Raw genomic sequence first — 18,270 nt, 5'->3', positions numbered from 1 at the left:
GAGACCCCGCGGTAGACCGCGCACTAAATTGAATTAATGTCACACTTGTCGGGTCGACTGCGTGGACATAGGGGGAGAGTTGTAACACTACTACCACTACCCGCCAACGGATGGCGCTACTAGTACCGCAATCTACACATCTCGCGGTGCAGCGCAGCCGCTGCACAATGCAACTCCACGTCTACCAATAGATGGCGACGCGATCGAGATAGATCTCGCTAACGGTTGTACGACATGGAAACATGACCCTCCAACCTGGACCGAGGATTATTTGAGATTCGAAGTAGGGACTATCTCAACGCACGCTTTATGCCTTAACCATTGATTAAGCATTTAAGTGTCGAGCAGATAGAACAAATCTTACGGATCATATATGCATCCACCCTCGTTGGGTCATATAGGATCAGTAGGCGCTTATATTGTATCACAGTTAGTAGTCGCAATAAAGTATTATTTTGACTCGCGGCTTTTCATCATCGCCCCTCGCCATCCCGCACTATAGTATTCATTTTTTTCAAAATCCGGTGGACAAAACCGGAGATAAAAGATTGAAGAACCGATAACCGTTTGTCTTATAATTCTATCTGTAGTGCAAAAAAAGGAGATACGATTCAAAACTTGTCAAAAATCGATGAAAACCTCGGGTAGCCCCTTAAGCTTAACTTAAACACCGTAAGGTAAGGGCCAGTTGCACCAACCACAATTAGGGGCGGTTGCACCAAACTGTTCGTATTGTTAAAGAGTTCGCTAAATTTTTATGTATGGAAAGTTTCAAAGTAAAGCGCCGGGGCGCGCCGGCTGACGTTAAATCAGTCTGTCAGATGTGGTCGGTGCAACTGGCCCTTAGTGAACTGATTAGCGTAACCACAGACAAAACATCCTCTAGACTGAGCATAGTCGCGCTACCCCCGCTGCCACGGATAGGGTAATTTTACTCCATTTTCGAGTCGAAAGTGTCTTTGTGTGACGTCCGTGAACTCGTTCGTCGTTTGAACGGACCAATCACGGCACGGGACTTCGCTCACCTCGTCCCGCGCACCCCCGCATTTTTGGCAGCATCGGTTGCATGAAATAATTGCTCTAAACTACGTCTAGAGGATTCCTAGTCTATGAGCGTAACTCAGCAGTGAATTATGAAACCCATCATCATCATCATCGTTCTTAAGAGCTAGCTCTTGTCGGTGGAGTAATCGCCATTTCTTTTCTCTGCCACTGTTTTGAGCTCCTGATACGTCACTACATTAATTTTCTCTTTGGCCTGGTCAATATATGCACGTCTCGGTCTTCCTATGCCTCTGTGTTCTTCTATTCTGCCTTCAATTATAGACTTTATGAAAGCCATACAATAAAATTATGCGAACGCTTTAACGGTGACAGACGGATTGGTACAACCGCCCCTTAGATAGAAAGGTGAGGTTTAAGTTCCATACTCGACCAACCTCTTTCTAGAATCTTTATGGCTAAGCGCGCAGCACGACTTTTTGTCGCACGATAATTTAGTCGCAGAAATGTAACGTATGTGTTTAAATGGCAGTGCGCGCATATCCGACAAAAAAATCGCAGCGATTTTAAAATTGTGATTTGTCACATTTTTCCGCGACTGCTCGCGACGCGATTGTCGCAAAGTGAATTGCAGCATACGGAGTTGTATGTCCCCGCGCGCACTGCGATAATAAAATCGCACCCGGACCTCAGTCGGCATTCCGCTCTCCAAGCGTCAACATGTCGGAACCTGCTGCTGAAGACGCTAGATGTTGACCATTTACTTAATTATGGAAATAAAAAAATTACTTAAATATGGAAAGGATCTTTGTGGTATAGATACTCAAAGTCATACAGCGATCGCATATTAAAGACAACGTTTCATGACAAACGACTGGTACGAAATCCATCTTGAGAATGAACAAATCGTCGACTTTTTCATCGCAGTGCGCGCAGTGAATTTTCTGCGATATATTACAGCGCGATTCTAAAATCGTGTCGCAAAAACTAAAATCGTGGTGCGCGCTTGGCCTATATCTTCTCTAAAGTGGGGCGTTGAGTTAGTAGTTTTTGTAGAACACTCGGGTTTTACACTCCATACAGTCAATAGCCGGGTCCACACAGTGAAAGCATACGCGCGAGGCAATTTCCTCACGCACAAAACGACGAGTGTGGACGTGCCTCGCGCGCGCCACTTCGCCGATATATGCCCGCTCTGTGTTAGGGTGGTTCAAAAATCATTTTTTATTTTATTTTCCTACGGGGCACCCCCTTATTCTGTTACACTTAGGCCCACTTGCACCATTCCACTAACCCGGGGTTATGTGGTTAAACCGTCAAAACAGTGTCAAACTGTACTGGTAACCATGGTACCTCCAGGTTTCACCAGTTAACTCCGAGTTAGTGGGATGGTGCAAGTGGGCCATATTATGCTGATAAAAGTGCCGCTTCTTCTAGCTAGAGTTTGAATATTTCCCATACAAACCGACGACCGGTCTGGCCTAGTGAGTAGTGACTCTGCCTGCGAAGCCAATGGTCCTGGGTTCGAATCCCAGTAAGGGCATTTATTTGTATGATGATACAGATATTTGTTCCTGAGTCATGGGTGTTTTCTATGTATAGTGCGTCAAGCAAATCTTGTCAGTAGCAATGTAAAGCAAACTAAAGTAGGGCAACACTCAAAGAGTAGTATTGCGCTAAGAAAAGCAGCAATGTACAATGTTCATCGAATCAAAACTTTTTTTCCGCCGAGCGCGCCCTATTACGTACGTCAATTCAAATTGTCAGTTGCGGATTCTCTCTTGAAAATGTTTGAAATTGTTATTAATAGGTATGGACGGACAATTTAAAAGCGGTGTGTTGTTGATAAAAATGATTAACTAATTTAAAGATCTCAAAATAAAATTAGAAGTGGAATATGCCGTTAAACAAGAATGTATGATTAAGATCATTGCTTCAGCAGGTAGATGTCCTACTGGATTTTAATATTTTATTAGATTCCTCAGTTGGCGCTGTAGGCATTGTAGGCACCTTAGCTTTGATTAAGCACAATCTTATTTAATATATTGGTATTTAATGGTAACTCAGCAGAAATATCTCTTGAATTAGAATCGATTCCGAACGTAAACAATAATGATGGCTGTCATTCGCGATCCACATTCCACAGATAAAACACAGATGACACGCAATTTTCGAATTATTCGAACACAGTGTTGCTAATAAGCTTAGAATAAATTTAAAAGTGGAAAAATTACTGTCTTGGGTGAGACTTGAACTCACGGCCTCTGGATCGATACTCCAGCGCTCTGTAACACTCTTACGGTAGATGTCGCTAAGGGTCCCCTTGACCTATAATATGGTGGAAAGATTTGCTGGCTGGGGATGAGGTCTTGGTGGCTCAGATGGCAGGGCGCTGGAGTATCGATCCAGAGGCCGTGAGTTCAAGTCTCACCCAAGACAGTAATTTTTCCACTTTTAAATTTATTCTAAGCTTAATAGCATCGTTCGCAGACGTTTCTGCTTGTTAAAAATTAAAACAGTGTTGCTAACCCACGATTTTTCAAATTTGCCGCCGTTTGCTACTGACAAGATTTGCTTGACCCAGTTTATTTAAGTACATATTTGTATATTATATATATATCGTTGTCTAAGTACACAACACAACCCTTCTTGAGCTTACTGTGGAACTTAGTCAATCTGTGTAAGAATGTCCTATATTATTTATAAAAAAAAAAGCAAACGTGAACCACCCTACTGTGTGTGTGGTGGAGTGAATCTTACCTTTTCTCCGGGGTTACGTCGGCTACACTCCTAAGCCCGAGGTGTCTGGCAAACTCCTTTAAAGTGAGCCGCTGTGTCAGCAGCTTTTCTAGCGGTCCACACCGTTTTAGACACACCAGCGGGTTCAGCTTGTAAAACACTCTGGTTTTGTATTCCTCATCTTTGTCGAACCTGGATAACAAAAATTTCTGTTAATATATTTTTCGCGGGAAGTTTGAGTGTCAGTTTTTGGACATAAGTCGGTAAGGGTGATATACCACCTGTCCAATTTCTTTGCCCAATGTGTATTGCGTCTCACATTTTGCTTTAATGAGAGAGTGAGATGCAATGACATCGGACCAAGATATTGGATAGATATGAATATGAAATAAAAAAAAAGCCTTATGCTCCAAAGTATTTGGGTGAATCAACTTTTTCTTGTCACTAGTTGCCATGTTTACGGTCTCCTGGGTCACTCCTATAATACTAGTTTTTTCGTATTTAAATGAACCAAACTTGAATTTGTTGGTAGTTATAAGGCCTTTCCATTATGGGACACCTACTAAGCACGTTTGTAGAACATGGTACAGCAGTTCTTCTAATAAACTATGCTACTATTGTCTCCTGGCTGATGGGACAGAATAACAGCAAGAAATAGTTGATCGACCCATTTTCCAAATCGATGAATTTGGAAAATACTACCAACCTCTTGAGGTCCTCTGCCTCCACAGTTCTGGCGAGGAACCGGCGCAGCACCCTCACGTCGTGGTCATCGATCACCAGCTCCTTGCACATCTCTTTCTGCTCTGAGGACGAGGTACTGCTGTCCGAGAGAACCCGCTCAGATATGGGTGAAGTTTTAGATTTGTTTGGAACCTGGGAAAAAATGGAGGTAGATAAGTTCCATTATAAGGTGTAATAATGTTTTGAAAATATCCGCCGAGTTTGTTGCCAGGATATTGGGATACCCTCCTCCAAATGTGGGGGGATTTGACCCCTCGTATGCTTAGACACGGATCTGTGTGTGTGAATTTAAATCTATTGTTTTAAATGTCAAGATCACTTTTTCAATGATTATATTTGACATCTCGAGGCAGAGGTGTAGGGTTGGAGTCGGCATAGCTTTATTTGACATTCATAACCGCATTGTAATATTCTTACTTGAATAATCAATTTTTTATCTTTATCTTACCTAAAACCGGCCAAGTGCGAGTCGAACTCGCGCACGAAGGGTTCCGTACCATTACGCAAAAAACGGCAAAAATATCACGTTTGTTGTATGAGAGTCCCACTTAAATATTTATTATATTCTGTTTTTAGTGTTTGTTGTTATAGCGGCAACAGAAATACATCTGTGAAAATTTCAACTGCCTAGCTATCACGGTTCATGAGATACAGCCTGTTGACAGACAGTAATAGGGTCCCATTTTTACCCTTTGGGTACGCAACCTTAAAAATCAATACTGGTACTTGGTATTTCATCTGTTATTTTATTTTTCTTTGTGGTGCAATAAAGAGTATTTACTTACTTACTTACTTCATTTGTGTTAAAGATGTGTTACAGATGGTCCGAATATGTATTATAATTATGAGCCTCGGTATTTTTGTTATTTTCTTTTGTTGCGGTACATCTTTTGTATTGCGTCTTTGATATGTTTATAGGACTGTTTGGTTTCAAAATAAATAAATAAATAATATATATACTTGGTAACTATCTGAATGTTCGTATTCGGCCAATTTTTTCGGTTGAAGTGCCGAATATTCGGAGGTCGAACCAAGGAAACTGGTTTAGAAACACACGTCTTACCAGTCTATCTATAAGTTAAAAAAAAACCATACCTGTTCATCATCAGAACTGGTCTGCAGCAGCGACTGCACTAACTTCTCTTCTTCTTTCCCTCTAACTACAGTCTTCGCTTTCTGCAACTTCTGCGGACTTCTTTGTGTTTCTTTGCGTGATCTTGGACCAGGCTTCTTAGGTGACCGTATCTGTTCCTTTATGTCTTCTGAAGAGCTGCTTGCTAGAAGACTTTGTACTAGTTTCTCTTCTTCTGGGGCTCGTACTTTGACTATCATTGGATAATAGAACATAATTATAAAGAAACTACAATTTTTCATACATACAATTATAGTTTGTAAGTAGTATTTTTCAAATACTCATACTGCTGGCATCTCCATACAATCCTCAAAACACAAAATCTCGCAAAATTGTATTGACATTTTACGTACCCGAACTGTTTCATTCACTTATATAGTTTCAACAAACTTTTTATTTTGTTAGAAATAGATGATATTTTAAACTTTAGGGTCATTTAAGGAAGGTATATTTTTGGTAGAATGAAAAAAAAAAGATATTTTGCAAGAACTGAATAGTACTTATATTAAAAATTGGTTTACAAAAAGATACCCACCAGTTTTCTTTGGCGGTGACTTATTTTCCTTACTGTCTTCTAACAGACTTTTCACAATTAACTCCTCTTTATCTTCTACTGCCTTCTTTTGCGGAGACTTAGTTTGTTGTGTTGCTTCATCGCTCTTAATCTGCTTCGCTTTGCTGTGTGATTCCTCGCTGGGGGATCTTTTCCTTTTGCGCGGGGAAGTCTCTAGGGCTTGGACAGTTAAAGGGGTTTCCTTGTCGTCTAACTCGTTGGCGTTTAAATCGCATCTAGAAAAAAACCGGGCAAGTGCGAGTCGGACTCGCGCACGAAAGGTTCCGTACCATAATGCAAAAAAAAACGGTCACCCATCCAAGTACTGACCACTCCCGACGTTGCTTAACTTTGGTCAAAAATCACGTTTGTTGTATGGGAACCCCATTTAAATCTTTATTTTATTCTGTTTTTAGTATTTGTTGTTATAGCAGCAACAGAAATACATCATCTGTGAAAATTTCAACTGTCTAGCTATCACGGTTCGTGAGATACAGCCTGGTGACAGACGGACAGACGGACGGACGGACAGCGAAGTCTTAGTAATAGGGTCCCGTTTTACCCTTTGGGTACGGAACCCTAAAAATGGGGATAATGATGATTTTGTAACATAATCTAATTAAATAGATAGAAAATGTTAGGAACAAATCGTCGGGTGACAAGCAAGTCACTAACTAACACCATTGAAATTACTGGACAATAAACCGTGTTACAAGTGTAATAAAGTGCATTGTTACTTTAATTTTTTGATAGTACTTAGTGACTTGCTTGTCACCCGACGAAATATTTGTGATACACACAGCACACAAATAAATGCCCCTACCAGCATTAACAGCCGGGCTAGCACATGGTTTAGCGACAGTATCTTGCGGCAAGATAGACGACCCGTCCCTCTTTTGCAAATATTTATTCAATTTTACATATTATGTATGTATAAAACTTAACAAACTAAAACCCGTTCTGAGCCATGCCGGGTCCAAAGGTCCCCATCACACTTGCAGCGTTACCCCGCTGTATGGCGATGGAGACTTGTTAACATAGTTAGAAAAAGATGGAAGCGCTGGTGGCCTAGCGGCGAGAGCGTGCGACTTACAATCTGGAGGTCGCGGGTTCAAACCCCGGCTCGTACCAATGAGTCTTTCGGAACTTATGTACGAAATATCATTTGATATTTACCAGTCGCTTTTCGGTGCAGGAAAACATCGTGAGGAAACCGGACTAATCCCAATAAGGCCTAGTTTACCGTCTGGGTTGGAAGGTCAGATGGCAGTTGCTTTCGTAAAAACTAGTGCCTACGACAAATCATGGGATTGGTTGTCAAGCGGACCCCAGGCTCTCATGAGCCGTGGCGAAATGCCGGGATAACGGGAGGAAGAAGAGTAAGAAAAAGACCGGTAGTCTATCTCGCCGCGAGATGTGCTTGGCTTATAGGGACTTGGGACCTTCAGCTTTCTAAGCAGTGTCACTACCGACTAAGCTAGGAGGCTGTAATAACAGGGACCACCAAATACCAGTATATTTTTCATACACAAATTAACTGGTATTCAATTACGGTATCACAGTTGTTTATGTATATTTTTACACTTAATTTAGCTAATCTTTTCAATCATTATCCTTACCTAAATAATCTTCTGTAACCAGTAACCACTTGACCGTCCGGCCCGCAAGACTTTTCCCTCAACCGTCCGGGTTTTTTTTAGCGACGCACGCCCCGCGCTGCGCATCACAACTTTCTACAAAAAACCGGGCAAGTGCGAGTCGGACTCGCGCACGAAGGGTTCCGTACCATAATGCAAAAAAAAAAACAAAAAGAAGCAAAAAAAAACGGTCACCCATCCAAGTACTGACCACTCCCGACGTTGCTTAACTTTGGTCAAAAATCACGTTTGTTGTATGGGAGCCCCATTAAAATCTTTATTTTATTCTGTTTTTAGTATTTGTTGTTATAGCGGCAACAGAAATACATCATCTGTGAAAATTTCAACTGTCTAGCTATCACGGTTCGTGAGATACAGCCTGGTGACAGACAGACGGACGGACGGACGGACAGCGAAGTCTTAGTAATAGGGTCCCGTTTTACCCTTTGGGTACGGAACCCTAAAAACTACATTCATTCACACAGGCATTCTACGTAGTTTGGCGAGTAACTTTAAAATTAATTATGTATATCGACGCTTATCATGAATAGTGGCACAACTCAAAATGAAATGCTATTGCATTTAATATTCTATCTTTTACTGGTAAGATTTAAAAATCGAACGGCATTTCATTTTGTTTTATGCCACTATTCATGATAAGCGTCGATATGTGCCTTTGATAAATAAATTAAAAAAATATATACAGGGTGGAAAGGCACGACGATCCTTCCCGGAAGTATTAGGTCGTTTAAGTGATACAGAGCAGATTGGTAATGGTAAGAATCGTTAATTGAGTAAAAAATAAAAATTCCAAATTTTCTACTTTTTAACTGTGGTGATAACCCTATAGCATGTGCACATGACGGCTAGATTAAGGATCTCCGTCGGGAAAGCTCGAGACTTTACGCTTTTTTCCGATCGTTGACAGAATCGCACTGATGTATGAATGACGCATAAATGACAAATAAATCAAATGAATGCAAAAATATTACAAGCAATTTTATTACTTTCTTAGATAATTACTTTTTGCCAATATTTAACACTATCTTCTCTTCACATACGGTGTTCAAATGTACCTCCGTGTCTTATAATGTACGCCGCAGCCCGCACCCGAGCCCGCGCACATTGCCCATGCGATAGTGTATGCTCTTCGTCATTTTTCCTCCGCAGATTATCAAAAGCAGCAATTAGCCTTTAATATCTCATTTCATCCGCAGTTTCACATTCCGTTTGGTACACCATATCTTTTACACAGCCCCTCAAATTTAAATAACCACAAGCATCTAACAACGGCATTTTTATTTGAAGAATATGACATTAGATAAGTAAAGTTCAATGACAATTTAATTTCAAACATCAGACGTCTTGTCTATTTCCTACCACGAATGAAGGTTTGTTAGTTAGGTATTTAAGAAGTATTTATTCTTGATTTATTCTTAGTATTTCATTTTTGCAAGTTCATTTGCAAAAATAAAATACTGAGAAATTCATCAAACACAACCTACTTGTAATTTTTATTATTTTAAATAGTTTCCAATTATTCGAAAATAATTTTGTGAACCGTGTTAAGAAACTAAAACCTTTTTATCAGTCAAGGAAACCAGAGATATTTATAAGACGATTGCGTACTTTTGAGTGGTTGTCAATGTCGTTTTAAACAATGTTGTGGTTAGTATTATTAATATTAAGGAATAACATAACTACTTACTTCATTCAAGTATTGAACAAGTGGAACCACTAAGAAAGCGAAAATCCTGCAACGATTCTTACCGTGTTGTAAGCAGACCGAAGAATGGTCTAACCAACAAATTAACATAATTTCCTGTCGTATACTGATTGTTTACAAATAAGTTCATTGACCCTGTCACCTGTTAGGGTTAGAACAAAGTAGTTTTTTGCATGGATGTTTAAAAGGCCATAATTTAGAAACGGTTGCCCACATTAACATAGTTTCTATGGAGAAAATATAGAGCTTAAGCTAAACAATCCCCCTTTTGCGGAAAGGATCGTCGTGCCTTTCCACCCTGTATATATAACTATTGGGACAGTAAGGTTCCCGCGGACGGTTAAGAGCATATTGGTTTCGGATACTATGCTATCCTCGGACGGTCAAGTCGATAATAGCAAAGAAATATTGTGAATGCTATGTGACATTTTAGTTTTTAGTTTTACCAGTAACTGTCCCTGGTTATAACTTGGAATAATATTAGTTAGTACCTGGAGTGATGGCGATGCTGGGAGCAGCAGCGGTGCGTGCGCGCACTCTCTCGACGCCTGCACATTAAACATATACACATTATATACACACTATTATAGAGTTAGTTAAACCTTTGACGGATTACAAAAAAATCCACAATTCAAGCTTTGCTATTTAATAATCCTAAAAACCGGGCAAGTGCGAGTCGGACTCGCGCACGAAGGGTTCCGTACCATAATGCAAAAAAAACAAAAACAAAAAAAAAACGGTCACCCATCCAAGTACTGACCCCTCCCGACGTTGCTTAACTTTGGTCAAAAATCACGTTTGTTGTATGGGAGCCCCATTTAAATCTTTATTTTATTCTGTTTTTAGTATTTGTTGTTATAGCGGCAACAGAAATACATCATCTGTGAAAATTTCAACTGTCTAGCTATCACGGTTCGTGAGATACAGCCTGGTGACAGACGGACGGACGGACGGACGGACAGCGAAGTCTTAGTAATAGGGTCCCGTTTTACCCTTTGGGTACGGAACCCTAAAAATTGTAGGTAAGAAAAAACATAATAAAATGATCTGGGTGATCATTTTACCCTTACAATACAGATCGTGCCCTACAAAGGGTCATTCATTAATTGTTAAAATGATGACCTCCAAATCTTTTCTACAATTTTCTTTCAGTATTCTCAGAATGAAAATCAATTTCAAAAATAGAAGTAAACCAGTCACTGTAACGTGGGTGGTAAATTGAAGCAGATTGAGCTTTCGGAAAGGAGCCACTTTTGGGCTGGAGTCGGTGGCATTTCTCCCACTCCTAATGAAAAAGGTAAACAGTCGCTTGCGGCAGGTGTTGGCCAACAGCTAAGTCAGGTTGGCTAGGGCCATATGCAGCTCTTTATGTAATTGGGTGAATCAACTTTTTCTTCTAACTAGTTGTCATGGTTACGGTCTCCTCTGTCCCTCTTAAAATACTAGTTATTTTGTATTTAAATGAACCAAACTTGAATTTTTTGGTAAATATAAGGCCTTTCCATAATGGGACATCTACTAAGCATGTTTGTAGGCATGGTACAGCAGCTATTCTAAGAAACTATGCTACTATTGTCTCCTGGCTGATGGGACAGAATAACAACAAGAAATAGTTGATCAACCCAATTGTTTTTCAAGACACTGAAGCTTAACATAAAGAGGAATTAAAGTTGTCATTTTGTAGCTCTTTGTGAGTTCTAAAACTGATGATTTTTACAATTTTTACCATGGTTGGCTCTTCTCTTCAAGATTGCCGACCCGTAGCTTAGCATACCATGTCTAGTGGTACCATTGGTACCAATATCAGAGTAATTTAATTTGACAGAAGAGTGATGGGAGAGAGGGCGGGAGGGAGGTTTCACCATACTATAAAAAAGTTTGAGGGGTCAAGATTTCTTAATACAGACTTTATGTAGCATGTCCAAGCTACTAAAATGCTTATAAAGGTCCCGTTTTTTGGCTACGGAACCCTAATAAAAGCTATTGTTAGTCTTATATGACCTTTGAATGCAACAGGTAAATGCATGCCAATAGATACATACAAAAGATGTAACATATTTGGAGGATGTTGATTTGCCCAGTAGCATCTGGGTTACTTTTTGACTAAGCAAACGCTTATCAGCCTAGCACAGCAGCATAGCATAGCAATTAGTATTATTTACTTATGACGTCGCCGGTGAGGTAGAGGTGCGGAATCGCGCGCAGCACCGCCGGCACCGGCCGCCAGCGCCCGTAGCGCCTGCAGGATAGTCGCACTGCGCCCCACTTCCAACCTTCCGCCGCGTAGGTAGCAAAAACGCGCGCGTTGACGAAAGCCCTCCACGCGGCCCCGCCGCATGTCCACCTCGCACCAACGCCCGCCGGCGTAAATAAAGTACTTATTCGGCATCTTGGCCGGCACACTACACTTTAGAGGCCACTAATTCAGTAAAATATAACTAAATAAACTTTTAGCAAATACGCGGCGTCCACGGTTTGACATTTGCACTACTTTTGTTTTTTTTTATCATTTGTTTGGGGTAAGGATCGTTTGAGGTAGTTATTAACACGCCGTGTTTTAAAATAAATCATAGAAAAAAATGAAACCAACGTATACTCATGCTAGAGTCACTATTTTATAATGGCCAATCATATCGTCTAAAGTAAAATATGACGATGACGCACTCTCGCCTGATTGGTCTAAATACTGTACGCCAAAAAAGTCCGAATTGTACAACAAACTTATTGTTAATTATTGTTAACAAAGAATAAGATAAATGATACAGAGCCATCAGTCATAGTTTTATTTCATTTACATTAAGTAATAAATACACGTTCATTTCAATCAAAAACCAATTTTTGGCAACAGTAGTTGATGAGTGTAATTAATTACATTTATATATATAAAAATATTTGTCCTTAATTTGGACCTCTCTTCGTGGCATGTCATCATAGCATGTCATGATGTCATTTGTTATTTAGTACTGTCATTGGGTGTTCATTACAACTATAATTACAACTTTACAAGTATATTACAAGTTTCTTTGAAAATAGTAAATACGAAATAAATATTGTTTTAATTTCCTATTCCCCAATTCAAATAGCAGCACGTATAACATTTTTCCACAATCCACACATAGATTGCCATCGAAACGGTTAGTAACATCATTTATACTTATTCTAATTTGTCTGTGAGACGGCTGAAATTATATTTTGCTTACAGTTATTTCGAAATATTGTTAAAAAACAGGATGCTTCTGATAAGACAACTTTGGTTTATAGTTCGCATTATTTTAGTCACGGATGTTCGTATTATGATTTGAATAGGAAGGAACTTTCGTGAACAGTGCTATTTGCATTAATTTACATTGTAAGTCAATTGCTTTATTTAGTTTTGGTATAAGTGGGTCACCTTGCACATGCCGAACTAAGAGTTGAACCCTGTTACTCTGCATTTTTTCTCTGGAAACCTAACATAATATTAAGCATAGCGAAAATGGCAAAAACAAAACCCAAGTTTTGTCATGTACACCCAGCTGCCAGATGCAAAGGTCTCTCTACGAATTAATCAGATTTATAATGTGTCCATGTTATTTACCAGCTTCCTGTGTTTGTCTGTCTGATTGTCACAGCTATTTGGGGCATAGGTGGTGCCCCAAATAGCTTAAGAGCAGGTTAAGAACCTGCGGCAAGCTCGTCAGAATTTCATCTTTGCATACAAACGGGTTTCATTCTCATTTTAAAACTACGTATTGGGTTGTAATAAAATCAAAATGAAATGTTGTACAGACATGAGGTCCATTTTGTGTCCACAACTAAGAGGCCTTGGCCTTTAAATGTGCCCAAAGACTAATATATGTATGGAAATTGTTACAGCATCATGGATTACGAATTTATGGACGACAGTCAAGTTGTGAAGGAGCAGAGGAGCTCCTGGTTCTTCCAGATGATCTATGACTGGTTCACTTTTCGTAAGTATTTTCTGGCACAGGGATGATTGGGGATTTAATGGATACCTAGGTCAAAATAGTTACTTTTGAAAGTTTAAGGTGACCAACCAGATTACATAGTGATAGCCAACATTCTATTACAGAGGCGAACTTCCTGGTCAACTACGGATGGCAATGCCTTGGCGGGCTCATCATAGCTGCCATCATTTGGAACTGGCTGCAGCCCAAGATCGAGGCATGGAAGCGGGCTAGGGAAGACGCTGCCTACCACAAAGGCAAGAGTTGTCTTTCTTGAATTTTACATCCCCGGAAATAAGTTATAGACAGTCAAACAAGTTTGTTAGTAGAGAAAGGCGCGAAATTAAAATTTTCTATGGGGCGATAACTCTTTGAGCCTGCATTTTTTAAATTTGCCGCTTTTTTCTACTGACGGAAATGGTTTGACAGAGTATAAAACTTAAGTAGCAGTGAAAAACATTAAGTTCAATCGATTGAATTGAATTTTCAGACCCTGATCGTATGTTGGCACGCGAGGAGGCAGTCAGAAGAGCCCGGGAGCGGCAGGAAGAGAAACTGAGGGCCGACTCCGCGCGGGCCGCCGAGCTGCAGAAAGAGGTGGGACATTGTTGAGGATACCTCTTTGTTTGCTATTTAGGTTGAAGAGTCAGGAGCGCTAGAGTTATACAGAGGAAGAGGAGGTAGAGTTGTTCAGGGCCGACTGAAAGAGGTGGGCATGAAAAACAAGGAAATTTCTATATCAGAAACACAAATACAAACATTTTGGATGATAGAAAATAATTTAAGAGCCCATCAACGTGCACACTAGCGCCACTGCTGCGCTGCTGCACTGTGCGTCCAAAGTTTAAAAAAGGCGGTTTTCGTTTTGAGTTCATAGATCAACGGATTCAGCAATATAAAAACTAGTTTGATGTATTCAAACGGTACATAAATACAAAATACAGTACGTAGTGGACCCCTTTTTTAAAATTTTCGTTAAATTTAAATAATCACGATTATTTAGCAGTGGCGCTAGTGTGTACGTTGATGGGCTCTTAAAGTTTGGTATAAGATTGCAGCGCCATCTGCGTTAAGTTTTACGCGTTTAATCCACTCAATGAAACATGTTTGTGTTGCAGAAGGAAGAAAGGAAGAGGCGAGAGGCCATCGAGCTTCTAGAAAGACACGGCCGCCTGCCCGGCGCCGGCGGCCGGCGGCTCGGCTCCGCCGATGATGGTGAGTGTACTCACTAATATTGTCAAACTTAGGGTTGTTTCACACGTACCACAACCACACCACGTCGCAGCGTTAAAATGCGGTCAAGCACTGTTTACGTGTGAATTGTACTATTCATTAAACATACAAAATATGCGCCCGACCACGTGTTGTGGTTGTGGTTGTCGTGTGGTTGTGGTACGTGTGAAACAACCCTTAAACCAGGGGTGCGAAACTCCTGACTTCGGCCAAACTCGGCTCCGCTATTTTCAGACTTAAACCATGGGTGCGAAACTCCTGACTTCGGCCAAACTCGGCTCCGCTCGGCTCAGCATTGTTCCGAGCAATTATTAGGGTTGACACAACTTGACCTCCCTTTGCGTGCATAATAACCACAGATCAGAATAGATAATGACTTGAATTTTAACAACTCTAAATAGCCGAAAGGGATAGAGCCATACATTAGAAAGAGACAGCACGATTCGTCCCTGAACCGCTGTCAAACTTAGGTTTTGTAGGACGTGTCTTTTCTGTACGGCAGTACTATTGCTTATTCTGTTCTATGGATTTTGGAATAAAAACTTGTGTGACGCCGTGACGCGTTTACATTTATTTCTTTAACATTTTAAATCAGGCAACAAGGCCCATATTACAAATGCATTACAGACTAACATATATATGCATTTTAATAAACTTAAAAAACCGGGCAAGTGCGAGTCGGACTCGCGCACGAAGGGTTCCGTACCATAATGCAAAAAAAAACAAAAAAAAAAGCAAAAAAAAACGGTCACCCATCCAAGTACTGACCACTCCCGACGTTGCTTAACTTTGGTCAAAAATCACGTTTGTTGTATGGGAGCCCCATTTAAATCTTTATTTTATTCTGTTTTTAGTATTTGTTGTTATAGCGGCAACAGAAATACATCATCTGTGAAAATTTCAACTGTCTAGCTATCACGGTTCGTGAGATACAGCCTGGTGACAGACGGACGGACGGACGGACGGACAGCGAAGTCTTAGTAATAGGGTCCCGTTTTACCCTTTGGGTACTGAACCCTAAAAACTAAACAATATTTAGGCGACAAAGCGGCAACACATTGTATGTAACATGTCAGAGTCTCTCGGACGTTATATTATTGAATTGTGTTGTCGCAGGCTTCCTCCCGCTCAGCGGCGGCGCGGGGGGCTCCTCCTACCGCGCGCCCAAGCGCTCGGCCTGCGGGGGCGGCGGCTGCGGCCGCTAGGCCTCCTGGCCTCCAGGCCTCTAGCCGCAGCACCATACTGCACTGAGCGCCACGGACCACTCGCTCACACAAGGGCATTTTCACTTAAAAGTGCACCATTTACTTTTATTCGAAAATCACGATTCACGAGGACTAACGATTTAAAAATAAAAACATGTGTCCCAAAAATAATGACAGTTTTGTAACGCATTTTCACATACATTTTGTATGGAGCGGAGCGTTAAAAAACTGACACCCAAGATTTAGATCAGTGGTGGGCAAACTTTCTTCACGGGGGGCAGAAAGTTTAGGAAATTTAAGTGGGGGGCCAGAAAGTTTAGGAAATTTAAGTGGAGGGCCAGAATTGTAGCCAAAATTTATTTTGATTTGTGATAATCGTGGGCCAATGCCATATACTAATTGTTTCATAAGACCGACGGCGGGCCGGATAAAATCCATTCGCGGACCGGAGCTGGCCCGCGGGCCATACTTTGCCCACCACTGATTTAGATGAAAACTGGGAACACTTTTTTTCTTTGTCTTATTCAATAGTACTCGCGATTCTGAGTCTAAGTAATCCAAAAGTTGATAGTTTTTCGAAAAAAAGCAAATGGTATATTTTTTTCTAAAAACCCTTACATAGAAACGTACTTCTCATTTTCCTCTGGATATAATAACATAAAAAATATTTTTTATTATTTTATTTATTTATAAATTTAAATCAGGCAACAAGGCCCATATGGGGCTGTCCATAAATGACGTCATCGATTTTTGACGATTTTTGACCCCCCCCCCCCCTAAAATCATCCAAAAAGCATGGTTCAAATGACCCCGTTTCCTCCTACGTCATGCTTCCATCATCCGTTGTCCAGACCCCCCCCCCCCATAATTTGAAATGTCGTAATTTACGAATAGCCCCTATTACAAATACCTTACAGACTAACATACATATGTATTGGGCATAGAAACGTACTTCTCATTTTCCTCTGGATATAATAACATAAAAAATATTTTTTATTATTTTATTTATTTATAAATTTAAATCAGGCAACAAGGCCCATATGGGGCTGTCCATAAATGACGTCATCGATGTTTGACGATTTTTGACCCCCCCCCCTAAAATCATCCAAAAAGCATGGTTCAAATGACCCCGTTTCCTCCTACGTCATGCTTCCATCATCCGTTGTCCAGACCCCCCCCCCCCCATAATTTGAAATGTCGTAATTTACGAATAGCCCCTATTACAAATACCTTACAGACTAACATACATATGTATTGGGCCGCTAGAGATAAAAAGTACATTAGGCCATATTTGTATTGTAAATAAAATAATCTAGTGTTAAAGTGTATGTATTTGTAGTGTATTTATTTCCATAGAATTTATAGATTAATACCACAGACAACGGATCTACTTTTAGACATGGGAAATTAAAAAAATTGTTGGATCTGCAATATTGTAATGTTGTGTTATAATAATAAATAATTAATATTATGTTGTCGTTTATTTACCTCCATAATAGTTATTTACGATACAAGTGCGTAAAAGAGAAAATTCGAAACGAGTGGCGATAAATTAAAACACGACCGAAGGGAGTGTTTTAAATCGACACGAGTTGCGAATTATCTATTCGCACGTGTATCGCACAACGTTTTACAGTACATATGGCCCTTTAAACTTTTGACATCGCACGAAAAGTGCTATTTTACGCACTAGTGCGGAAAAATAGGACCATATGTACTGTAAAACATTTTTGAAGCCATTTGTAATGAGTACGAAGTATGGTATGTATTAAGTAGAAATTACAAAAAACTTTTTTGTTTTCATTTTTAGTCTGTCTCTAACGCACTCATAAAATGTTTATATACAGGGTGTTTGGTACATCGTTTGCCAAATTAAAACGGCAGATAGGTTGAGTCATTTGCTATCTTCTCAGGCCTAGAAATTTTTAATTTGGTGTAAAAAAAAAATTCACTTCTATAACAGTTTCTCGTAAATTTCAAATTTTTACTTGCGGAGTAGTAAAAAAAACCATGGCCAATTTTGTTTTTCTAGGCATGAGGAGATAGCAAATGACTCAAAGCTATCTGCCGTTTTAATTTGGCAAACGATGTACCAAACACCCTGTATAATATCACGATATTTTCCCTTTTCACACTTATCTTTAAGCAGTAAGCGTTATTCTCGTACAGCCGCCACCAGATATATCGGATCCGCCGAGGTGCTCAAAAATATCTGAACACGCACTCTAACGCCTTGACAATAGAGGCGTGTTCAGATATTTGCGAGCGGCTTGGCCGCTCCGATATATCTGATGACGACTGTACACTGAACACCTGTGACTGAGGATGGTATTCCACCTGTCCAATTTCTTG

The 18,270-nt window shown here is 40.2% G+C and overlaps 1 protein-coding gene across 1 annotated transcript in view; it reads right to left on the bottom strand.

Annotated features, from left to right (window-relative positions):
* LOC134676608 (myb-like protein X) overlaps positions 1-11,922 on the bottom strand; it is a 37,003-nt gene extending 25,081 nt beyond the window's left edge. The window contains exons 1-6 of the mRNA XM_063535002.1: positions 11,696-11,922; positions 10,025-10,081; positions 6,153-6,406; positions 5,581-5,810; positions 4,448-4,617; positions 3,763-3,933 (exon numbers count right to left, since the gene is read on the bottom strand). Of these exons, the coding sequence (XP_063391072.1) occupies positions 3,763-3,933; positions 4,448-4,617; positions 5,581-5,810; positions 6,153-6,406; positions 10,025-10,081; positions 11,696-11,922 (1,109 nt within the window). The remainder of the gene's footprint in view (positions 1-3,762; positions 3,934-4,447; positions 4,618-5,580; positions 5,811-6,152; positions 6,407-10,024; positions 10,082-11,695) is intronic.
* Positions 11,923-18,270: the final 6,348 nt, after the last annotated feature.

Source organism: Cydia fagiglandana, chromosome 24, assembly GCF_963556715.1.
Source record: "Cydia fagiglandana chromosome 24, ilCydFagi1.1, whole genome shotgun sequence".
Lineage (NCBI taxonomy): Eukaryota > Metazoa > Arthropoda > Insecta > Lepidoptera > Tortricidae > Cydia > Cydia fagiglandana.
Note: the sequence above shows the minus strand (reverse complement) of the source record. Positions and strands in the feature narration are given on the sequence as shown.